A 21945-nucleotide genomic window follows, 5' to 3' on the forward strand; every position below is an offset into this window, starting at 1 on the left:
CCCAGGTGCCCCAATATTTTATAAAATCGTCCGTACATCGTTGGTTGGGATAGGAATTCTTTTAAGAATGATTTTAACATTGAGAGATGTTGCGTTGTTACTCTGGTTCATGGATGAGAAATGGGCTCACACATTACAACCACTGGATCTATTTATACGCCGGTGAAATTTATATAGCTTTAACATAAAAATGTGAGCATAAGAATGTATACGAGGGTGGAAAGGATGGTTAAGAATCTTAGAATCGTGGAAATGCTAGACTGGAAATCACAAAGCTGGTATTGCAGAAGTCCAAGTCTTTTCCTAATATAAACAGCTGCACAGTAAAAGGACAGAACAAAATGTGACAGAACAATGTTTTCTGCCACATTAGCGATGCGATCATCGTCTTAGCAGCTGGGCATGTTACTGGATTGTTTACCCACATCCTCTGAAATAGTTGGTGACATTTTAAAAGACATAACTTCCTATCAGAATAAGAAGTTACACCATACCAATGCAGTTTCATATACATTCAAACTTTGCAAGCCATGATGTTGACTAAAGTCAATGGTTGCATTTCCATTTTAAGAACAATTTTGTTAGAAGAGTTTTTCGTGACCTTAGTATTTTATGCTCTTAAATATAAATTAGTCCTTCATCTCCAAATAACTCCATTTAGAGTTTCTTTCAGATCACTTTTGTTTTCTATTAGAGAGAATTTAACAGCAAATTGACCAAAAACCTTATTTCAAAAACAACCCAGGGGAAGTCCGTTCAGGACTTTCCAAAGGGTTCACCTTTGCTTTAGGAGATAAAGTGTAGTCATCTATAAATTTCCAGAGTTTTCAGAGAAAGGATTATTAATTAAGATTATTTAAACTAAATCTAATAATCTATGGTATTGATTGCTTCCATATTGAAATGTGCTGCACTGTGATGAAAACATTACTACCTGGACAGACTGGGTGGCTCAGTCAGTTAAGGTTCCGACTTCAGCTTAGGTTATGATCTCAGAGTTTGTGAGCTCGAGCCCCGCATGGGGCTCTGTGCTGACAGCCTGGAGCCTGCTTTGGATTCTGTGTCTCCCTCTCTCTCTACCTCTTGCCTGCTCACACTCTGTCTGTTTCTCTCTCAAAAATAAATAAACATTAAAAGAAAATAAGAAAACATTACTACCTAAATGAAGTCTTAAATATAGTGCATAAATACAAGTAGCCTTAGATCCATGAGGAAGACGTATTATTAAATGAATGATGGCGCAATAAAAAAGGTTAGGGTGGGGCTCTTGGGTGGCTCAGTGAGTTGAGCGTCCCACTCTTGATTTCGGCACAGGTCATGATCCCTGGGTCGTGGGAACGAGCTTCGTGTTAAGCTCTGCACTGACAAAGCAAGCCTGCCTGGCATTCTTTCTCTGCCTCTGCCCCCCTCCTCTCTCCCCTGCTCACTTTCTCTCTCCCCATCTCTCTCTCTTAGAAAAGAAAAAAAGATTAGAGGGTGATTGATGTTTAATTTCAGGTAGGTCCTAATTTGAAAGGCAATATTGCACGCTACATACATCAATTTATTTACATGTAGAATCATGCTGCCAGGCTTCAAGCTAGAAAAAAAAAAGGAAATCCACCTTGATATTTTTGGAAGGACTTTGAAACATGTGTAAAAAAAATAGTATATTTATACTTCACCTTTGAATTATCGCCATTACTTAAGTAATGGAAAGATCTTCTTGTTTAGGAGCTAGCTACTTAGGGACACACTCTACCGCTGCGGATTTGAGGTCCAGGGGAGCACAGGATGCATTAATGCCTCGAGGTGCTGTGGGATAATGCCCTGCAGGAATTATGCACTCAACGGCACTATGGTGGTTTGAAAGTTAAGATGCCTCATAATCTACCACGAGGGAGGGCCTTCGGGGAAGAAAGAATATGGCTCAATTAATTAGTACTTGTTAGCAAACTTCTACTGTTACCCTATTTAGATTTTCAAATCACTGATATCTCAAATACCCACAAGATGTGGAAAGGAAGTAAGAATAAGCAGTTGAGAAGGCGAATTTGCCCAACAGGGCACCCGTTCTGGAATACAGGGTTAGTGGTCAGGTAATTGGCATAGGCTAGCTTTTCTGTAAAGATGAAAAAAGAACTATTATCCGTTTGCTGTTTTTAACCCGGCTGTTAAATTCATGCCTTTCAGTTTGAATTTCTGAGTAAGATGAATACTCTTGATGACGACCAACGGACTCCTATGCAAAATCTAATATAAATAATTTAATTTTTGAGAGCGCTCTGGAGCTTTTCTGGGTGTCCTTTTTCTTAAAAAAAATTTTGTTTTAATGTTTATTCGTTGAGAGTGACAAAGAGACAAAGTGTGTGTGGGGGAGGGGCAGAAAGGGAGACCCAGAATCTGAAGCAGGCTCCAGGCTCGGTGCTATCAGCACAGAGCTCGATGTGGGGCTCAAACCCACAAACTATGAGGTCATGACCTGAGCTGAAGTTGGATGCTTAACTCACTGAGCCACCCAGGTGCCCCTGGGTGTTGCTTTTCTATACTCATTTTGTCTTCTAAGTGGCTATTGTTGGTATTTAGAAAAGTTAATGATTCTTAACGATTATCTGGTTATTTTCAAGCTATTGTGCCAATAATATCTCCTTTGTTCTAAAAGTTTTTTGGTTACATCTCTTATGTTTTCATGGTAGGGAAGCATATCATCTTCAAATAATAAATGCATAAGATATAATGATTTTCAATAGTTTGAGCTCATCTACCCCTTTATGTTTGTTCTAACTGCTTTGGCCAAGATTTCTAAGAGAGTGCTGAATAATAGTATTGATAGTGAACATCTGAATCATACTTTGAGTTCTTGTCATTAAACTTTTATTTTTGGATGTTTATTTGGGTTGTGTTGTTCTGTTTAAATATTTAGTATAATACTATGCTTTATCACAGTAAGACGTATTCTTGTATCTTTAGTTGCCTTTAAGTTAAATGTAAAATATGTTTTGGGGTGCCTGTGTGACTGTTGATTATCTGACTTTTTTTTTATTTAAAAATTTTTTTAAGTTTATTTATTCTTCAGAGAGAGAGAGAGAGAGAGAGACAGAGTGTGAGCAGGGAGCGAGAGGGGGAGACACAGAATCCAAAGCAGGCTCCAGGCTCTGAGCTGTCAGCACAGGGCCCGATGGGGGGCTCAAAATAACGAACCGCAAGATCATGACCTGAGCCGAAGTCGGGCACTCAACCTCAACGGACTGAGCCACCCAGGCGCCCCAAGCATCTGACTCTTGATCTCAGCTCAGGCATTGATCTCAGCCCAGGCATTGATCTCAGCCCCACGTTGGGCTCTGTGCTGGGCATGAAGCCTATTTAAAAAATATATATATATATATACACACATATATTTTATATTTTATTATATTATTTATTATATACATAATATATATTATAATATTGTATTTATATATTACAATATTAGATATTATATATTTACTTATATTTATTATTTATATTATATATATTACAAATGTAATATATATGTGTGTGTATACATATACACACACATATATATATGTATATATATATAAAATGTTTGTAAATCAACCTTATAAAACAGTATTTGGATTGATTTAGTATGGTAAGGCATGTATAAGTTTGACATAGTTTTCACTTTCTATATTCTATTACAGCCCCTGATTTCCACATATGTATATGTAAATTGGCATTGTGGACATTTATTTTTTTTTATTTTTATTTTTATTTTTTCAACGTTTTTTATTTATTTTTGGGACAGAGAGAGACAGACCATGAACGGGGGAGGGACAGAGAGAGAGGGAGACACAGAATCGGAAACAGGCTCCAGGCTCCGAGCCATCAGCCCAGAGCCTGACGCGGGGCTCGAACTCCCGGACCGCGAGATCGTGACCTGGCTGAAGTCGGACGCTTAACCGACTGCGCCACCCAGGCGCCCCTGCATTGGGGACATTTAAACCTGAGTTCTTCACACTGGATTTTCAAAGAGGGGAAACTAGGAAGGTTTCCCAAATGTATTCATAAAGTGCATAGCAATTCAGCTTCATTATACTTACGTAGCCTTCATGCCTTTAAAAGGAATAGTGTTCGGGAGAATATCCTAGTTTGTAAAATTTTGGTGCATGGCTAGCATCATAGAATGTAAACCGCTTAGTTAGTGATTTAGTTTGCATGCAGTTCTCCTATTTTTATTTCACTGACAGTATATCACAGAAAACATGATGGTTGGTGATAAAAGGCTGAGCTGAAACAGGTGGATTCACAGGAAAAGGACAAGAATGGAGTCGATAAAAACCTCCCAAGGAACAGATAGATGCCTTCAGATTTTCTTCCTCGGGAGCTAATGGAGCTGATTTGAAAGGAAGTGATTGCCTCGTTGAGCCAAGACACTGCCATGATTCACGCTAACCTTCCTCTGGTGGGCAATTTCGTTCTCGCTCTTACAGCCCCCAAGGAACTGCATGGGTGCACACTGGAGTATTTCCTGACCAAAGTTCATGTACACTGTAATTTAAGTAAAAGCCCTGATTACATTCTGTGCTGCTCTGAGTTAAATGATAGGAAAACCTGATATGTGTGGAAGGGCAGAGGCAAGTACATGTGTTCTCCACCCCCCGTTCAGTAAAAAAATAGCACAAGAAATGAATCAACTGAGGCTGATTCTAAACATTGAACGGCTAATTCTAGGAAGTTGGAAACAAAAATAGAGTACCAAGAGTACCTGTAAGACCGGTGTCCTGCTTTATTAATTTATGTATCACATCCAATTGCTTCAATGCATCCTGTAAGATATATATTTACACGTGGGGCTGTCAGATTATTCATCTGAATATAACAAACAGTTAAATGCCAGCGAAATTAGAATCTGTTGTATGTATGTTGCTAGATGCCCTACTTTGAATTTCTCAGTGGGTCTATTAATTTTCCTGTGAGATGATTTTAGATATATCCAAATGCATATTCTGAATGACTAGGGCACTTTCAGAAATTTATCCTATTAGCAACCTACCTTCTGGTAATTTACATCCTATTCAAAAGCCATCCCACTTTATTATATCCTCACACTATCCAATGAAACGAGCAAAGGAGCTAGTAGTGTTAGGATGAAGTCTGTTGTTTCCGAATGTATCATAGGTTTGCTGTGCTTTACTGTCTTAGACTACTGGATTTAGCCTACTGTATTCAGGTTAGTGGTTTATCAGGACAAGACATAACCGTAAAGAGGAGGAATTGTTCTGCCATTTAAGTGTAGGTTCTTATCTGACTCATAGGCTGATTTATTGTATAGCAAGAACTTGGCAAAATCATAAGACGTTATAAATAATAGGTTATAAGTATTGCAGTATGGCGTCACTATCCCTATAGTCTTGAGAATATAGTGATTTGATCTTGAGTGTAATTCTTAGTGTGAAACAAAGGCGTATGCAAAACACGTGACCCTTACTCGTCCTTGAGTTGCGTCATCATCCTTATCTGGCTCTCATTTTTCCCACGACACTTATCACCATCAAAAAAAAACCCCACAAAACCTACAAAATATACATATTTCTTTGCCTTTATTCTTCCACTCCCAGAATGCAAGCTCTGGGAGGGGAAGGATATTTGAGCATTTTACTTTACTGACATATTCACATAAAAAGCACTCAATAAATACTGGTCGAATGAATAGATAGGAAACATCATACCAGCAGAAAGTGCAAAAACGTAATAATCATTTGAACAAAAACATGAGTTAAACTCCATTCTGGGACTAGCGAGGAAGTCTGGACGCCATTACTTAACTTTACGATATTGTAACTTCAGGGGACTGAGCAAAATCGAACAGCATCTGCTAACGAAACACGCTTCTCCTGTCTTTAGGCTCTTTGTATCTTTTCGCCTTTGCCCATGCTTCCCCTTCCATGAAAAATTCCTTTCCCCTGTAGTTTTAGATTTGGCTAATTCCCGATCACATTTTGAAACTTAACGTCAGGTAGCAATTTCTCCGGGAGTCTTCTCTAAGTCCCCGGTATTATGGGTTAGATGTTCCTGCTATGTGCTAGAACAGAACTCCTTTACCACAGTATTAAATCTTACCAGACTGCATAGTTTCCCTTCCTTGTTCTCTGAGCTCATTGTGCTCTGAAGGCAGAGGCCATGGTGCTTTGTTTGTTCCTTGTTAAAGTCCACAAATACAATATTTTGTTCCTAGAAAGCACTTAGTTAAAGAGCAAAGGGAAGAGGGATCTTGGAGGAAAAGATAGAGGGGGTGGGGAATAGAAAGGAAGAGACGAATAAAGAGTGGGAAAAAAGTCGTTCAGTTAATCAAGACAAATCATCTCAGACAGGGAAGAATTTGCAGTAGGTTTCTGAGAAGGGTTGATTTAACAAATGAATTCAGATGTTATGAGTACCTCTGTGTGCCAGGCACACTTCTAGACCCCGAGGGGGCTGCAGTAAACAAAGAGATAATGTCATTGTCCCCATGGAACAATTTTATTTTAGGTTAGTCTGAAAACATGTTTTTTAGGTTTTGATTTTTTTTTTTTAGTAGGGGAGACAGACAAAAAACAAGCATAATATTATAGATCAAGTATAATATATGTTATGTATTATATTGTATATGTAACACAATGTACAACATGATGTAAAATATAGTGGAAAATACACAAATTGTAAAAATATATGAATTATACAACATATATGAATTGTATAAAGACATGAATTAAGATATATGAATTATATAAAAAATGAATTATATAAATATATGAAATAGAAATAATGAATTCTATAAAATATATAAAATACATGAAATATATATTCATAAAATACATGAATTATATAAAATATATGAAAAATATGTGAATTATATAAAATATATGAAATACAAAAAATATATGAGTTACATAAAATATGTGGATTATATGAAGGTATATGAATTATATAAAAATATATGAAGTTATGAAATATACAAAAATGTACGAATTACATAAATTATATGAACTACATAATGATATATAAATTATATAAAATACATGAATTATATAAAGATATGAATTATATAAACTATATGAGTTACATAACATTAATATAACAAGATAACATAAGATAAGAAAGATAAGATAAGCTAAAATTTGGGGATGCTAAAAGGGAACCTGTGGATTGCCTGTCTTACTTTGTAAAGATTCCTTATTAGCGTTTACCTGTCCTCTCCCAGAATGCGGAGCACAACATAAATCACTCCAGGCATGGCATTTATAACTTACATGTGTGCCTCTGCCCAGAATGAATGTGGGAGGAACGATTTGCATAGATGTCAAAACCATACGTGCACCTTTGAGGGGCCCACCTCCCAGGGGCTTGCGGAAGCACCCAGCCCTGAGGGGACACTCGGGGAGGGGGGGCTGGAGTCTCCCAGCAATCCCAGGGGGCAGGCCCCCTTGCACAGCTGGGCGGGACCCTCATCTCTCCACTGACATCAGGGATTGAAAATGGGTATGAACCAAATAAATTTGGCTAATACATTTGGTTACAAAGCAAATCAACTTCTCCAGACTTTTGGTTAAAAATGACTTCCCTCTGTTTCTTTCTCCAAGGTCTTGATTCTCTCGGTGTTATTTACTAAGTCGTTTCAGGAGACAAAGAATTGAGTTTTGTGCTTGATGGGGGGAGATTGCAGGATCTGGGCACCAATTGTTGACGGCTGTCGCTTCCATTAATAGTAAGAAATAGACCACCCCCTGCACTCTCATATAGGCGAGTTATTTTGCGAGCATATGGAAGACTGAGCTTAGGGTACCACAGTGCTTTGTGGTAGAGGGGGAAAAAAACCAAAAACAATCACAGTGAGTGAGGGAGAACGGCTGTGTTATTGCAGTACACAAGACTTTGATTACATACTGCCAAGATTCATACCAGCCTAGTAGTTGTTGACAGATAAAGTAACAAAAATGAAACTCATTTATTTATTTTTTTCCTTTATTGAGACCTCAAGGAAAAGCAGATTTTCAGTTCTTGTACTTACTACGTTGATGGAACAGAGACTGACAGCAAAAATGTGCCGGTCCAGAAATATAAATTAAACCTTGGTTCATATCAAAATTCCATTTAGTCTTGGAAAAGGAAACGCTGGTTGGATTATTTTTGATCCTAAATCAAATATACCATGGAGTATCACCGTGTGCCTAGTATATGTTAACCCTTTCCTGTGAACAATACTTTCAAAAGTACTATTGTTTTCACACTACGATGCTTTATTTCTTGGACAGTGTTGGAGGCAACTTGAATTATCGTCAGAGTAGGTTATATTTTACTGTGTTCAAATTACTAACAACGGACGTGTACATTTCGGTCTGCAGGAAGTATGAAACTAGATTTGGAAAATTGATAACAGGCCCTTTTCTCTCTTACAAAGTCATACTCGATGCTGCAGGTTGATTATCGAGATAAGGACAAAGGTAAGTGGGAAACATAAAGTGAGAGTTTTTGATTAGTTTGTTGAGAGCGTTGATGTGTTTTGACCAAATTTCTGGCTGCATCATTGGTAACTTCCCTTCATGTAACTTAACTTGACAGAACAAAAAAGACCTATAAGCAATACCATCTCTCACTTTCTTTTCTTTTTCTCTGTCTCTCTCCCTCTTCCTTCCTCCCTTCCTTCCTTCCTTCCTTCCTTCCCTTCCTTCATTCCTTCCTTCCTTTCCTCCTTCCTTCCTTCTTTTCTTCCTTCCCTTCCTTCCTTCCTTCCTTCCTCCTCTCTCTCTCTCTCTATTTTCTCTCTCTCTCTCTCTTTTTATTCAACTGTCAACATGGAAATTTTCTACAGTTTCTCATAATGAAGGTACTAGTAAGTCGATGACAGAATTCCGGAAACAACAACACAGTTTACTTTGGGAATGATATACAAGCAGGCAAACACAACGATTGGTGAACTTGAAACATCACTGTAATCCAACAGTGTCCATTTTTTGAGTCTATCCTAAACATAATTTTGCTTAAGTTTTTTATATTATTATTCTAAAGTCTACATTTGATAATTTTCTCATTAATTTTTTAGCAACCGAAAGATAGCATGAACTTGTTTCTTGAATTACCTTTTCTGACCTTTTGCAAGATGATAATTACAAAAAAGGAGGCCTGGAAGGACTTGTACAAAAATTAAGCTTATAAAGTAGCTAAAATGGCCCTTCTGTGCTGGTGTCGATTTCAAAATTAACATTTTGGTTCATGTGCTTCTAATAATCACTGACCCTTACTTCGTGTACTTTCCACAGGAAATGAATACAGCAGAAATTACTTTGACCCACTGATGGATGAGGAAATAAACCCAAGGCAGTGTGGGATGGAGGTCAGCAGAGAGGGTGAGCTAGAATTAAGTATGTAATTTTTGTGTCAGAATATTCTTTTCCATTCATGAAAATGAGGTGACAAAGATCACACATGCAGTTCCGTTTAGATTTTGCAGCTTACAATTTAAATGGTAAGTTTTAACCACTAACAACGTGATGGGCAGCGAAGGTAATTTTTGATCAAGGACAGCCAGCTGGTCAGATAGAAGCAGCAAGAATTTGCTTTCACTTGACGCGGGGCCTTAAGCAGTTTGGTGTCATTATCAGGCCTGTGTTATGTATATGAGACGCATCATTCCTTTACAAATGCCGCCTCTGCTCTTTGAGCTTGAAATGAGCATTCTTGGATGCAGTGCAAAATTCATCTAGCATGTGGAGCTTCCGTGCCTAGTGACTACTGAATTCCTTTCATTGGAACGCATGGAACCACCACTTAAGTTTTAAACCACAAGGTGCAGTGATATGACTTCTTCTGATTTCTTCTTCTGTAACCTTGAGTCTGGTTGCAGTTGTAAAATAACAAAGACCGTATTTCACCGTTGGGCGCCAGTCACTGAATCTGCACTTTTTAGTGAAAGAGAGGGGTAAATCCTCCGATAAAAGGGATCGAACACAGTGCAAACATTTTTTGAAAAGACAGTTTTCAGTAACTATGCCTAATTTTAGACGGTACAGAATCCACGGATATCATCAAAAGAGACATGTACAAGAGAAGGCGAGGAGTTACTCTCAGGATAGTTTTTAGCAGTAGCCCAAAGCAAGGTGAACTGAAAACTGAAAAAAAAAAATCCCAGCCTTTTATTTGCCCAATACACTTGGGGGATGAAAGGTAATCCCAGTGAATTCTGGAGAGGAGTTATTGGTTGGATTCTTCTTGAAGTCTGTTTTAATTCCTCGGAGATCACAATATATAGTTGCATTCGGGGAATTTTTGTAATGTAAGGACGAAAGTTGACTTAATAAGATGTTCGATGAGATATGAATGGCTCTAACCATGGACAAGTAAGTGTAATAGAATAAAATATTGTGGGTCACTCTTCCTTAGTCCGCAGTGATTGTCCAATGCCTGTACTTCCCTCTGGGTCCTACATTTTCAAGCAGGTGGCCATCTTTACATCGTTTGCCGTCTATCTTCACCCTGGTTCAGCTTTGTTCTCATATTCATTTGTTTATCATTTGCTTTTTTCCCCCCGAGTCAATACAGCTTTTATCGCATCTTGAAAATATCACAGATAAGTCTGAAAAATCACCGGCATCTTGCTGTGTCTGTAGCTGGACGACTTAGATCTTACTCATCAGTCCTGGTGAACTGTTCCTTTCTCAGAAACATAGATAACATTCCCAAATTTTCTGACATCCTTGTTTTTAACTGTTGTAGCTTACCTAGTCAAAGCAACTGAGTTCAATCCAAGTTCAATGTCGTTCCCTTCAAGAATTCACTCATCTTTCTGGGCTTGAGAGATTGAACAAACAATGTCGGGCCTCATCTAAACCCAGCAGATGTATTTCTCACCCAAGAAATTCCGGATTCCAACAGGAGAACCATTCTCCTGAATAGCAATGTTGATGGGGAAGTGAGCATCCATAGACCTGATCTTGTAACGGAAGCCCAGTGTAACGCCCTTGACCGTGGTCTGTATGTGACTATGGATGCTGCAAACAGTAGCCAGTTTTTTCTTTTTTAAAAAAAAATATTTATTTTATTTTTGAGAGAGAGAGAGAGACAGAGTGTGAGCAGGAAAGGAGCAGAGAGAGAGGGAAACACGGAATCCAAAACAGGCTCCAAGCTCTGAGCTGTCAGCACAGAGCTCTACACAGGGCTCGAATCCACGAACTGTGAGATCATGACCTGAGCCGAAGTTGGACGCCCAACCGACTGAGCCACCCAGGTGCCCTGCCAGTTCTTTTCTGTTTCCCACCATTTGTCAAGTCAGAACCTCTGCCTTTTCTTTCCAAAGAGACTGAGTTCTGTATTGACATGATTTAAGTCCCTTCACAGGATTCCTCCGGGGCCCTTCACGAGAACAGTGCTTCCCTTCAGAGTGATGTCGACATTTTCTGGAAGGTTGTCAGTCTCATTGCTGAGAATCGTCTTGATTCTTGCAGTAGGTGTGGCAAAGCTATTTATAATTTGTTCTCTACTTACTTCCAAAACAGTTTGAGGCAGCGTATAATAGAAATGTAAATGTATATGGTGAAAGCAGAGTTCAAATATAGATGAAAGAGGGATTTGGGGGCACCAAAAAAGGGAGAAGTAAATGTATGAGAAATAGAGGACGGTATTATACCTATACTCAAGCACTTATCTTACTTTGTGCTTCCTGGAATTTAAATATAAAGGGACATATGTTAGACAACGTTCAATGTTTCGTAGAATTTATGACTCTTTTTCAGTGTCAACAATCTACCAACACCACCACCATTTTCTCTTTTTAGCAATGAGTCCTGGCAGGATAGTATGTTGATTTTTATGTAACAAAGATTGTAGAAACAATGGACAATTGGTTCTTGGCTCTTGGTAAATACACTTTACTTAATATGGACTTCAGATCTCAGTGCTTCTATGTACCATCCACTCCAAAGCTGCACAGTGTTTTATTATTTTACAATTGTGTATATGATTTGATGTAGGTAATATTAGCTTACGTGTCAGGGTTCTCCAAAGAAACAGAGCACAGAACCAATAAATAGGCTCTCTTTTTGTTTGTATGTATTATATAATACATATAATATACATGTATATAATACCTATATTTTATGTATATATATGTGTGTGCATACACACACACACACACACACATACAGAGGGAGAGATAGAGAGAAAGAGTGACAAAAAGAAAGGGAGATTTTTATTTTCCGAAATTGGTTCATGTGACTGTGGGGGCTGGCAAGTCGATCTGCAGGGCAGTAGGGCAGGCTGGTAGGATGGAGATTTGGGTAAAAGTTGATGTGAAATTCAGGCAAGCATTGATATGCAGTCTTGAGACTGAATTCATCAAGGCAACAGACTGGAATGGAGGCATAGTTTCTATCTTGCAGTGTTGAGGAGAATGACTTCTTTGGGAAACCTGCATTTTCCCGTATGTCTTCAACTGATCGGATGAGGCCCACCCACATTCTGTAGAGTAATTCGCTTTACTCAAAGTGTACCAACGTAAATGTCAATCACATCTAAGAAATACTGTCACAGCAGTATCAAGACTGACGTTTGACCAAACCACTGGGCCCCACAGCTTACCCCCAGTTGACACATCAAGTTAACCATCACGTGTTGAATTTATTTAATAATAACTAATTCATAATAATGCCTTACAGAGTGTTGAGGCCTGTGGATTTGACACACGAAATGTGTTTTCCCTGATCACCAGACTTTAATTATGCTTCTCTTTCTCTCATCACTCTTTTTCCTTTGACATGCATCCTAGTTATTATTTACATATTTATCGCTATACTTATTTCTTTAGCAGCTTTCTTTTCCACTAAACCTTAAAGGTCCTTAGACTCCAGCGTAATGTTTGGCTCATATATAGCACCTAATGTTTATTTGCTGACATGGGAATCACAAGATACATGAGATCTTGTTCTTCGTTGCCTCTCAGCATCTCTGCTGTTCCTACCCAGTCTCGAGTGAACACCAGCTCCTATCTGGAATATTTTGGACCGCTTTTGTCCACATCCGTGCCTTCTCTCCTTTAATCTGTTGTCCACACAGCATCTTGCCACTCCCTCATTGATGCTTTCTTATTGTTGCCTATTGATTTCAAGGTAAAGACCGATATACTGTCCTTCTTCATCTCAAGTTCCCGCCACATGCTCACTGTGCTCTGGCCACGTGGGACTTCTTTTTGTTCCTTATATTCATGGAGCTCTTTCTGGACACGAGACACTCACCAGATGCTGGGGCAGCCTCCTTAACTGGCCATTGGACTCTCTTCCCGAAGTTTTGGCTTAAATGTCAATTTTCAACTCCCTTGACTAACGAAGGTGATGTTTCCCTGTATACCTTCTTTATCACACTCATACGGAATGATCACGAATCTCTTTGTTAGTGAGGTTATCTGTGATATGTATTTCTCCCCATATTCTGAACACAGAGGGCAGAGATATTGCTTACCTTGTTCACTGATGAACTTTTTTAAGTTTATTTTTTTTATTTTGAGAGACAGAGTCAGCATGAGGGGAGGGGCAGAGAGAGAGGGAGACAGAGAATCCCAAGCAGGCTCTGCCCTGCCAGCACAGAGCTAGACAAGGGGCTTGAACTCACGAAACTGTGAGATCGTGACCTGAGCTGAAACCAAGAGTCAGACACTTAACCGACTGAGCCACCCAGGTGCCCCATGCTGATGAATTTTTAAATCTTACTGCAGCAGATGGCATAGAACATGAGTCGACTTGAGGAATATTTGTTGAGTTCATGTATAAATGACTAAACGAATGTGAAGTGCTAAGCATAGTATCCAAAACCTGGCAAGTCTTCTGTAAACATTGGTTATTTTGACTTACTGAGGGCTCAAGGGATGTCTTCAGGTGGGTATAGTAGCTCTGACCCACCAATGCAAAATCACCCAAAGTAGTTGTTATTATTTCCACTTTTAAGATGAAGAAACAAGCTTAGAAAGATTTAGTATTTTTCTTAAGATCACAGAGATCTGGCAAGCATGGAGGGGACCCCCATCTTTGGCTCTCTCTGTTCTCTTTCCCCTCGGGAGTTACATTTGTGCTGTTGGCTTTCTCTACCTTTCCCTTTGGGAAAATTTCTGGAGAGGAAAATAAGCAGATTCGTCCAAATTGTTGAATTTGAGTTTGAAGGGGACATTCTCTTGTTTTCAGTTTCTGTCTTATGTAACCCGTTTGACTCTCCAGGGTTTTATTGGGGCATCATTGAGGGGGTTTCCCTACCGGGTCTGCCTGGTAAGTAAAGAAACCAGAACCTCTATCTATAACAATTATTGGTTAGGGGTCTCTTATTCAGGTTTCTCTCATACAACACCCCAAAAGTGGTCTAGAATTCATTACTTCATAGTGAAAACACAAACACTAATTCAGAATCACAGAATCTAAACTATTGAAAAAGTATGCACTTCATACACTTGCTAAATGGTTAACAAACAAGTAAACGGGGGGGGGGGTGGCTGCCCTTTACTGGGTACCTACTCTATGCCAGGAATAAGCGAGGTGCTTTATGTGTGTTATCTTCTTAACCCTCACAACCACTTCATCTTTGGGGCAAGGAGATTCGAGTTCAGGGACTCTAAGAATCTGCCTCAGGGTACAGAGCGAGTAAGTGGCAGAGTTGGGATCTGGACGTAGGTTTGCCTCTCTCTAAAGATGTTATCTCTGTATTGATCCCATTTACCTTTTGGCTATCCATTTGTTTTAACATCCAAATTCATGTTCATTTATTCTTGTCTGTGACCCCCATCGGTGTGTCAGGACCACCAAGTCCTTATATTGAAGCTTTTATTACATCTGTAGGTATTTCCCCATCTATGCCTTTGCTATTGCTCATTGTTAACTTCCAAATAAGATTCTTTTATGAGCCATATATCAGCTTTGTAAGTTTTGTAACTGTTCCACTAAGAGTTATAAAGATCCAGGCAATGCTGGAATGCAAGTTCATGCTTCCCTGATGCAAAATTTGCAAAATGGCTTCCAGAAATGGCCCCTCTCCATCTTCCCAAAGTGTTGGGGTGGTAGGAGGTTTGTGCTGGCCCTTGTCAGGAAAAGAACGCTTGCAGGTCAACTGCTACTTGGGAAAGCCATCTGCAGGACTCAATGAGCAGAAGCTACTAACTTTAAAGACCTTTTTAGGTTGCCCTTTCAACCATTCTATCTGGCTCCAGCAACCTAAGCCTATGAGTATAGGCTACACTGGATTTTTTCCCCAACACTAACGTTCAAAAGATCATAGGCATGGATAGAAAGGGGAGACCTGGAATTTTCAGGAGCTTCTAACTGGCTCAGTGAAGACCCCTCAAGGCTCTTCTAGACCACTTGGTGGTAGAGTTTCAGGTGTGAGTTGCAGAGTTTAATGACCATCTTCAGCATTGGCTCACCCATGGAGTGCAAAGAGAGAGATAAGTAGTAGGAATACTTGGGCTGGATTAAAACTACTACTGTAAAAGTGCAACCACAGTTTAGCTGGTTCACTTGCCTTCTATGGGAAGGGGGACATATTTGATGTATGTATGTATATTCGAATTCTAAGACTGGGGTGGTCATCCACATTGGCATCGTTTATGTTTGGTTCTTTCCAGCAGCAAATCTACCTGGATGATTCTTTAAACCCTCTTCCAGTGTCGTGTTTTTATGATTATGTGTTTTTTCTTTGATTGTTTGGTTGTTTGTGTTTTTTTTTTGTTTTTTTTTGTTTTTTTTTTTTTTATGAAATTTATTGACAAATTGGTTTCCATACAACACCCAGTGCTCATCCCAAAAGGTGCCCTCCTCAATACCCATCACCCACCCTCTCCTCCCTCCCACCCCCCATCAACCCTCAGTTTGTTCTCAGTTTTTAAGTCTCTTATGCTTTGGCTCTCTCCCATTCTAACCTCTTTTTTTTTTTTTTTCCTTCCCCTCCCCCATGGGTTCCTGTGAAGTTTCTCAGGATCCACATAAGAGTGAAACCATATGGTATCTGTCTTTCTCTGTATGGCTTATTTCACTTAGCATCACACTCTCCAGTTCCATCCACGTTGCTATGAAAGGCCATATTTCATTTTTTCTCATTGCCACGTAATATTCCATTGTGTATATAAACCACAATTTCTTTATCCATTCATCAGTTGATGGACATTTAGGCTCTTTCCATAATTTGGCTATTGTTGAGAGTGCTGCTATGAACATTGGGGTACACGTGGCCCTATGCATCAGCGCTCCTGTATCCCTTGGATAAATTCCTAGCAGTGCTATTGCTGGGTCATAGGGTAGGTCTATTTTTAATTTTCTGAGGAACCTCCACACTGCTTTCCAGAGCGGCTGCACCAATTTGCATTCCCACCAACAGTGCAAGAGGGTTCCCGTTTCTCCACATCCTCTCCAGCATCTATAGTCTCCTGATTTGTTCATTTTGGCCACTCTGACTGGCGTGAGGTGATACCTGAGTGTGGTTTTGATTTGTATTTCCCTGATAAGGAGCGACGCTGAACATCTTTTCATGTGCCTGTTGGCCATCCGGATGTCTTCTTTAGAGAAGTGTCTATTCATGTTTTCTGCCCATGTCTTCACTGGGTTATTTGTTTTTCGGGTGTGGAGTTTGGTGAGCTCTTTATAGATTTTGGATACTAGCCCTTTGTCCGATATGTCATTTGCGAATATCTTTTCCCATTCCGTTGGTTGCCTTTTAGTTTTGTTGGTTGTTTCCTTGGCTGTGCAGAAGCTTTTTATCTTCATAAGGTCCCAGTAATTCACTTTTGCTTTTAATTCCCTTGCCTTTGGGGATGTGTCGAGTAAGAGATTGCTACGGCTGAGGTCAGAGAGGTCTTTTCCTGCTTTCTCCTCTAAGGTTTTGATGGTTTCCTGTCTCACATTTAGGTCCTTTATCCATTTTGAGTTTATTTTTGTGAATGGTGTGAGAAAGTGGTCTAGTTTCAACCTTCTGCATGTTGCTGTCCAGTTCTCCCAGCACCATTTGTTAAAGAGGCTGTCTTTTTTCCATTGGATGTTCTTTCCTGCTTTGTCAAAGATGAGTTGGCCATACGTTTGTGGGTCTAGTTCTGGGGTTTCTATTCTATTCCATTGGTCTATGTGTCTGTTTTGGTGCCAATACCATGCTGTCTTGATGATGACAGCTTTGTAGTAGAGGCTAAAGTCTGGGATTGTGATGCCTCCTGCTTTGGTCTTCTTCTTCAAAATTCCTTTGGCTATTCGGGGCCTTTTGTGGTTCCATATGAATTTTAGGATTGCTTGTTCTAGTTTCGAGAAGAATGCTGGTGCAATTTTGATTGGGATTGCATTGAATGTGTAGATAGCTTTGGGTAGTATTGACATTTTGACAATATTTATTTTTCCAATCCATGAGCAGGGAATGTCTTTCCATTTCTTTAAATCTTCTTCAATTTCCTTCAGAAGCTTTCTATAGTTTTCAGCATACAGATCCTTTACATCTTTGGTTAGATTTATTCCTAGGTATTTTATGCTTCTTGGTGCAATTGTGAATGGGATCAGTTTCCTTATTTGTCTTTCTGTTGCTTCATTGTTAGTGTATAAGAATGCAACTGATTTCTGTACATTGATTTTGTAGCCTGCAACTTTGCTGAATTCATGTATCAGTTCTAGCAGACTTTTGGTGGAGTCTATCGGATTTTCCATGTATAATATCATGTCATCTGCAAAAAGCGAAAGCTTGACTTCATCTTTGCCAATTTTGATGCCTTTGATTTCCTTTTGTTGTCTGATTGCTGATGCTAGAACTTCCAGCACTATGTTAAACAGCAGCGGTGAGAGTGGGCATCCTTGTCGTGTTCCTGATCTCAGGGAAAAAGCTCTCAGTTTTTCCCCGTTGAGGATGATGTTAGCTGTGGGCTTTTCATAAATGGCTTTTATGATCTTTAAGTATGTTCCTTCTATCCCGACTTTCTCAAGGGTTTTTATTAAGAAAGGGTGCTGGATTTTGTCGAAGGCCTTTTCTGCATCGATTGACAGGATCATATGGTTCTTCTCTTTTTTTTTGTTAATGTGATGTATCACGTTGATTGATTTGCGAATGTTGAACCAGCCCTGCATCCCAGGAATGAATCCCACTTGATCATGGTGAATCATTCTTTTTATATGCCGTTGAATTCGATTTGCTAGTACCTTATTGAGAATTTTTGCATCCATATTCATCAGGGATATTGGCCTGTAGTTCTCTTTTTTTACTGGGTCTCTGTCTGGTTTAGGAATCAAAGTAATACTGGCTTCATAGAATGAGTCTGGAAGTTTTCCTTCCCTTTCTATTTCTTGGAATAGCTTGAGAAGGATAGGTATTATCTCTGCTTTAAACGTCTGGTAGAACTCCCCTGGGAAGCCATCTGGTCCTGGACTCTTATTTGTTGGGAGATTTTTGATAACCGATTCAATTTCTTCGCTGGTTATGGGTCTGTTCAAGCTTTCTATTTCCTCCTGATTGAGTTTTGGAAGAGTGTGGTTGTTCAGGAATTTGTCCATTTCTTCCAGGTTGTCCAGTTTGTTGGCATATAATTTTTCATAGTATTCCCTGATAATTGTTTGTATCTCTGAGGGATTGGTTGTAATAATTCCATTTTCATTCATGATTTTATCTATTTGGGTCATCTCCCTTTTCTTTTTGAGAAGCCTGGCTAGAGGTTTGTCAATTTTGTTTATTTTTTCAAAAAACCAACTCTTGGTTTCGTTGATCTGCTCTACAGTTTTTTTAGTTTCTATATTGTTTATTTCTGCCCTGATCTTTATTATTTCTCTTCTTCTGCTGGGCTTAGGCTGCCTTTGCTGTTCTGCTTCTAGTTCCTTTAGGTGTGCTGTTAGATTTTGTATTTGGGATTTTTCTTGTTTCTTGAGCTAGGCCTGGATTGCAATGTATTTTCCTCTCAGGACTGCCTTTGCTGCGTCCCAAAGCGTTTGGATTGTTGTATTTTCATTTTCATTTGTTTCCATATATTTTTTAATTTCTTCTCTAATTGCCTGGTTGACCCACTCATTCGTTAGTAGGGTGTTCTTTAACCTCCATGCTTTTGGAGGTTTTCCAGACTTTTTTCTGTGGTTGATTTCAAGCTTCATAGCATTGTGGTCTGAAAGTAAGCATGGTATAATTTCAATTCTTGTAAACTTATGAAGGGCTGTTTTGTGACCCAGTATATGATCTATCTTGGAGAATGTTCCATGTGCACTCGAGAAGAAAGTATATTCTGTTGCTTTGGGATGCAGAGTTCTAAATATATCTGTCAAGTCCATCTGATCCAATGTCTCATTCAGGGCCCTTGTTTCTTTATTGACCGTGTGTCTAGATGATCTATCCATTTCTGTAAGTGGTGTATTAAAGTCCCCTGCAATTACCACATTCTTATCAATAAGGTTGCTTATGTTTATGAGTAATTGTTTTATATATTTGGGGGCTCCGGTATTCGGTGCATAGACATTTATAATTGTTAGCTCTTCCTGATGGATAGACCCTGTAACTATTATATAATGTCCTTCTTCATCTCTTGTTACAGCCTTTAATTTAAAGTCTAGTTTGTCTGATATAAGTATGGCTACTCCAGCTTTCTTTTGGCTTCCAGTCGCATGATAAATAGTTCTCCATCCCCTCACTCTCAATCTAAAGGTGTCCTCAGGTCTAAAATGAGTCTCTTGTAGACAGCAAATAGATGGGTCTTGTTTTTTTATCCATTCGGATACCCTATGTCTTTTGGTTGGCGCATTTAATCCATTTACATTCAGTGTTATTATAGAAAGATACGGGTTTAGAGTCATTGTGATGTCTGTATATTTTATGCTTGTAGTGATGTCTCTGGGACTTTGTCTCACAGGGTCCCCCTTAGGATCTCTTGTAGGGCTGGTTTAGTGGTGACAAATTCCTTCAGTTTTTGTTTGTTTGGGAAGACCTTTATCTCTCCTTCTATTCTAAATGACAGACTTGCTGGATAAAGGATTCTCGGCTGCATATTTTTTCTGTCTAGCACCCTGAAAATCTCGTGCCAATTCTTTCTGGCCTGCCAAGTTTCAAAAGAGAGATCAGTCACGAGTCTTATAGGTCTCCCTTTATATGTGAGGGCACGTTTACCCCTTGCTGCTTTCAGAATTTTCTCTTTATCCTTGTATTTTGCCAGTTTCACTATGATATGTTGTGCAGAAGATCGATTCAAGTTACGTCTGAAGGGAGTTCTCTGTGCCTCTTGGATTTCAATGCCTTTTTCCTTCCCCAGTTCAGGGAAGTTCTCAGCTATTATTTCTTCAAGTACCCCTTCAGCACCTTTCCCTCTCTCTTCCTCCTCTGGGATACCAATTATGCGTATATTATTTCTTTTTAGTGTATCACTTAATTCTCTAATTTTCCCCTCATACTCCTGGATTTTTTTATCTCTCTTTTTCTCAGCTTCCTCTTTTTCCATAACTTTATCTTCTAGTTCACCTATTCTCTCCTCTGCCTCTTCAAGCCGAGCTGTGGTGGTTTCCATTTTGTTATGCATTTCGTTTAAAGCGTTTTTCAGCTCCTCGTGACTGTTCCTTAGTCCCTTGATCTCTGTAGCAAGAGATTCTCTGCTGTCCTGTATACTGTTTTCAAGCCCAGCGATTAATTTTATGACTATTATTCTAAATTCACTTTCTGTTATATTATTTAAATCCTTTTTGATCAGCTCATTAGCTGTTGTTATTTCCTGGAGATTCTTCTGAGGGGAGTTCTTCCGCTTGGTCATTTTGGATAGTCCCTGGAGTGGTGCGGACCTGCAGGGCACTTCCCCTGTGCTGTAGTGTATAACTGGAGTTGGTGGGCGGGGCCGCAGTCAGACCTGATGTCTGTCCCCAGCCCACCGCTGGGGCCACGGTCAGACTGGTGTGTGCCTTCTCTTCCCCTCTCCTAGGGGCGGGATTCACTGTGGGGTGGTGTGGCTCGTCTGGGCTACTTGCACCGTGCCAGGCTTGTGATGCTGGGGATCTGGCGTATTAGCTGGGGTGGGTAGGCAAGGTGCTCGGGGGCAGGAGGGGCAGGCTTAGATCGCTTCTCCTTAGGTGATCCACTTCAGGAGGGGCCCTGTGGCAGCGGGAGGGAGTCAGATCTGCTGCCGGAGGTTTGGCTCCGCAGAAGCGCAGAGTTGGGTGTTTGCGCGGAGCGAGCAAGTTCCCCGGCAGGAACAGGTTCTCTTTGGGATTTCGGCTGGGGGATGGGCGGGGGAGATGGCGCTGGCGAGTGCCTTTGTTCCCCACCAAACTGAGCTCTGTTGTCAGGGGGCTCAGCAGCTCTCCCTCCCTTTGTCCTCCAGCCTTCCCGCTTTCCGAGCAGAGCTGTTAACTTATGACCTCCCAGACGCTAAGTCGCGCTTGTTGTGGGAACACAGTCCGTCAGGCCCCTCCGCTTTTGCAAGCCAGACTCGGGGGCTCTGCTTGGCCGGCGAGCCGCCCCTCCGCCCCGGCTCCCTCCCGCCAGTCCGTGGAGCGCGCACCGCCTCGCCGCCCTTCCTACCCTCTTCCGTGGGCCTCTCGTCTGCGTTTGGCTCCGGCGACTCCGTTCTGCTAATCCTCTGGCGGTTTTCTGGGTTATTTAGGCAGATGTAGATGGAATCTAAGTGATCAGCAGGACGTGCGGTGAGCCCAGCGTCCTCCTAAGCCGCCATCTTGCCGCCGACTGTTTGTGTTTTTTGTACTGACGTAACCTTGTTACTTTAGGTTCACAAAAGAACTAAGTAGCATTTGTATTTGCTATTATATTGTATTAGCATATATATGGGCTAAGACCACCTAACACCACCCAAGTTTGTTGTTTCCTATATATATTCAGTAAAAAATAAGATATACAGTGAGTATTAGTAGAAAATATTCATTTTGCTTAAATATTCTTTTCTATGATTTGACAAACCATAATGGCTTGTTCTGAAATGACTCTTGTGTAGTATATACCATATTCCATTGAATATCAGATCACTTTTAATGGAGAAGAAGT

At 40.0% G+C, this 21945-nt stretch overlaps 1 protein-coding gene across 1 annotated transcript in view; it reads left to right on the forward strand.

Annotated features, from left to right (window-relative positions):
• The window catches only part of LOC125166398 (uncharacterized), a 301490-nt gene that overhangs the window by 17454 nt on the left and 262091 nt on the right, over positions 1 to 21945 (forward strand). The window contains exons 4-7 of the mRNA XM_047860338.1: positions 9258 to 9344; positions 9999 to 10161; positions 10870 to 10972; positions 11332 to 11437. Of these exons, the coding sequence (XP_047716294.1) occupies positions 9258 to 9344; positions 9999 to 10161; positions 10870 to 10972; positions 11332 to 11437 (459 nt within the window). The remainder of the gene's footprint in view (positions 1 to 9257; positions 9345 to 9998; positions 10162 to 10869; positions 10973 to 11331; positions 11438 to 21945) is intronic.

The sequence above is a fragment of the Prionailurus viverrinus genome, chromosome B2 (assembly GCF_022837055.1).
Source record: "Prionailurus viverrinus isolate Anna chromosome B2, UM_Priviv_1.0, whole genome shotgun sequence".
In the NCBI taxonomy this organism is placed as follows: Eukaryota; Metazoa; Chordata; class Mammalia; order Carnivora; family Felidae; genus Prionailurus; species Prionailurus viverrinus.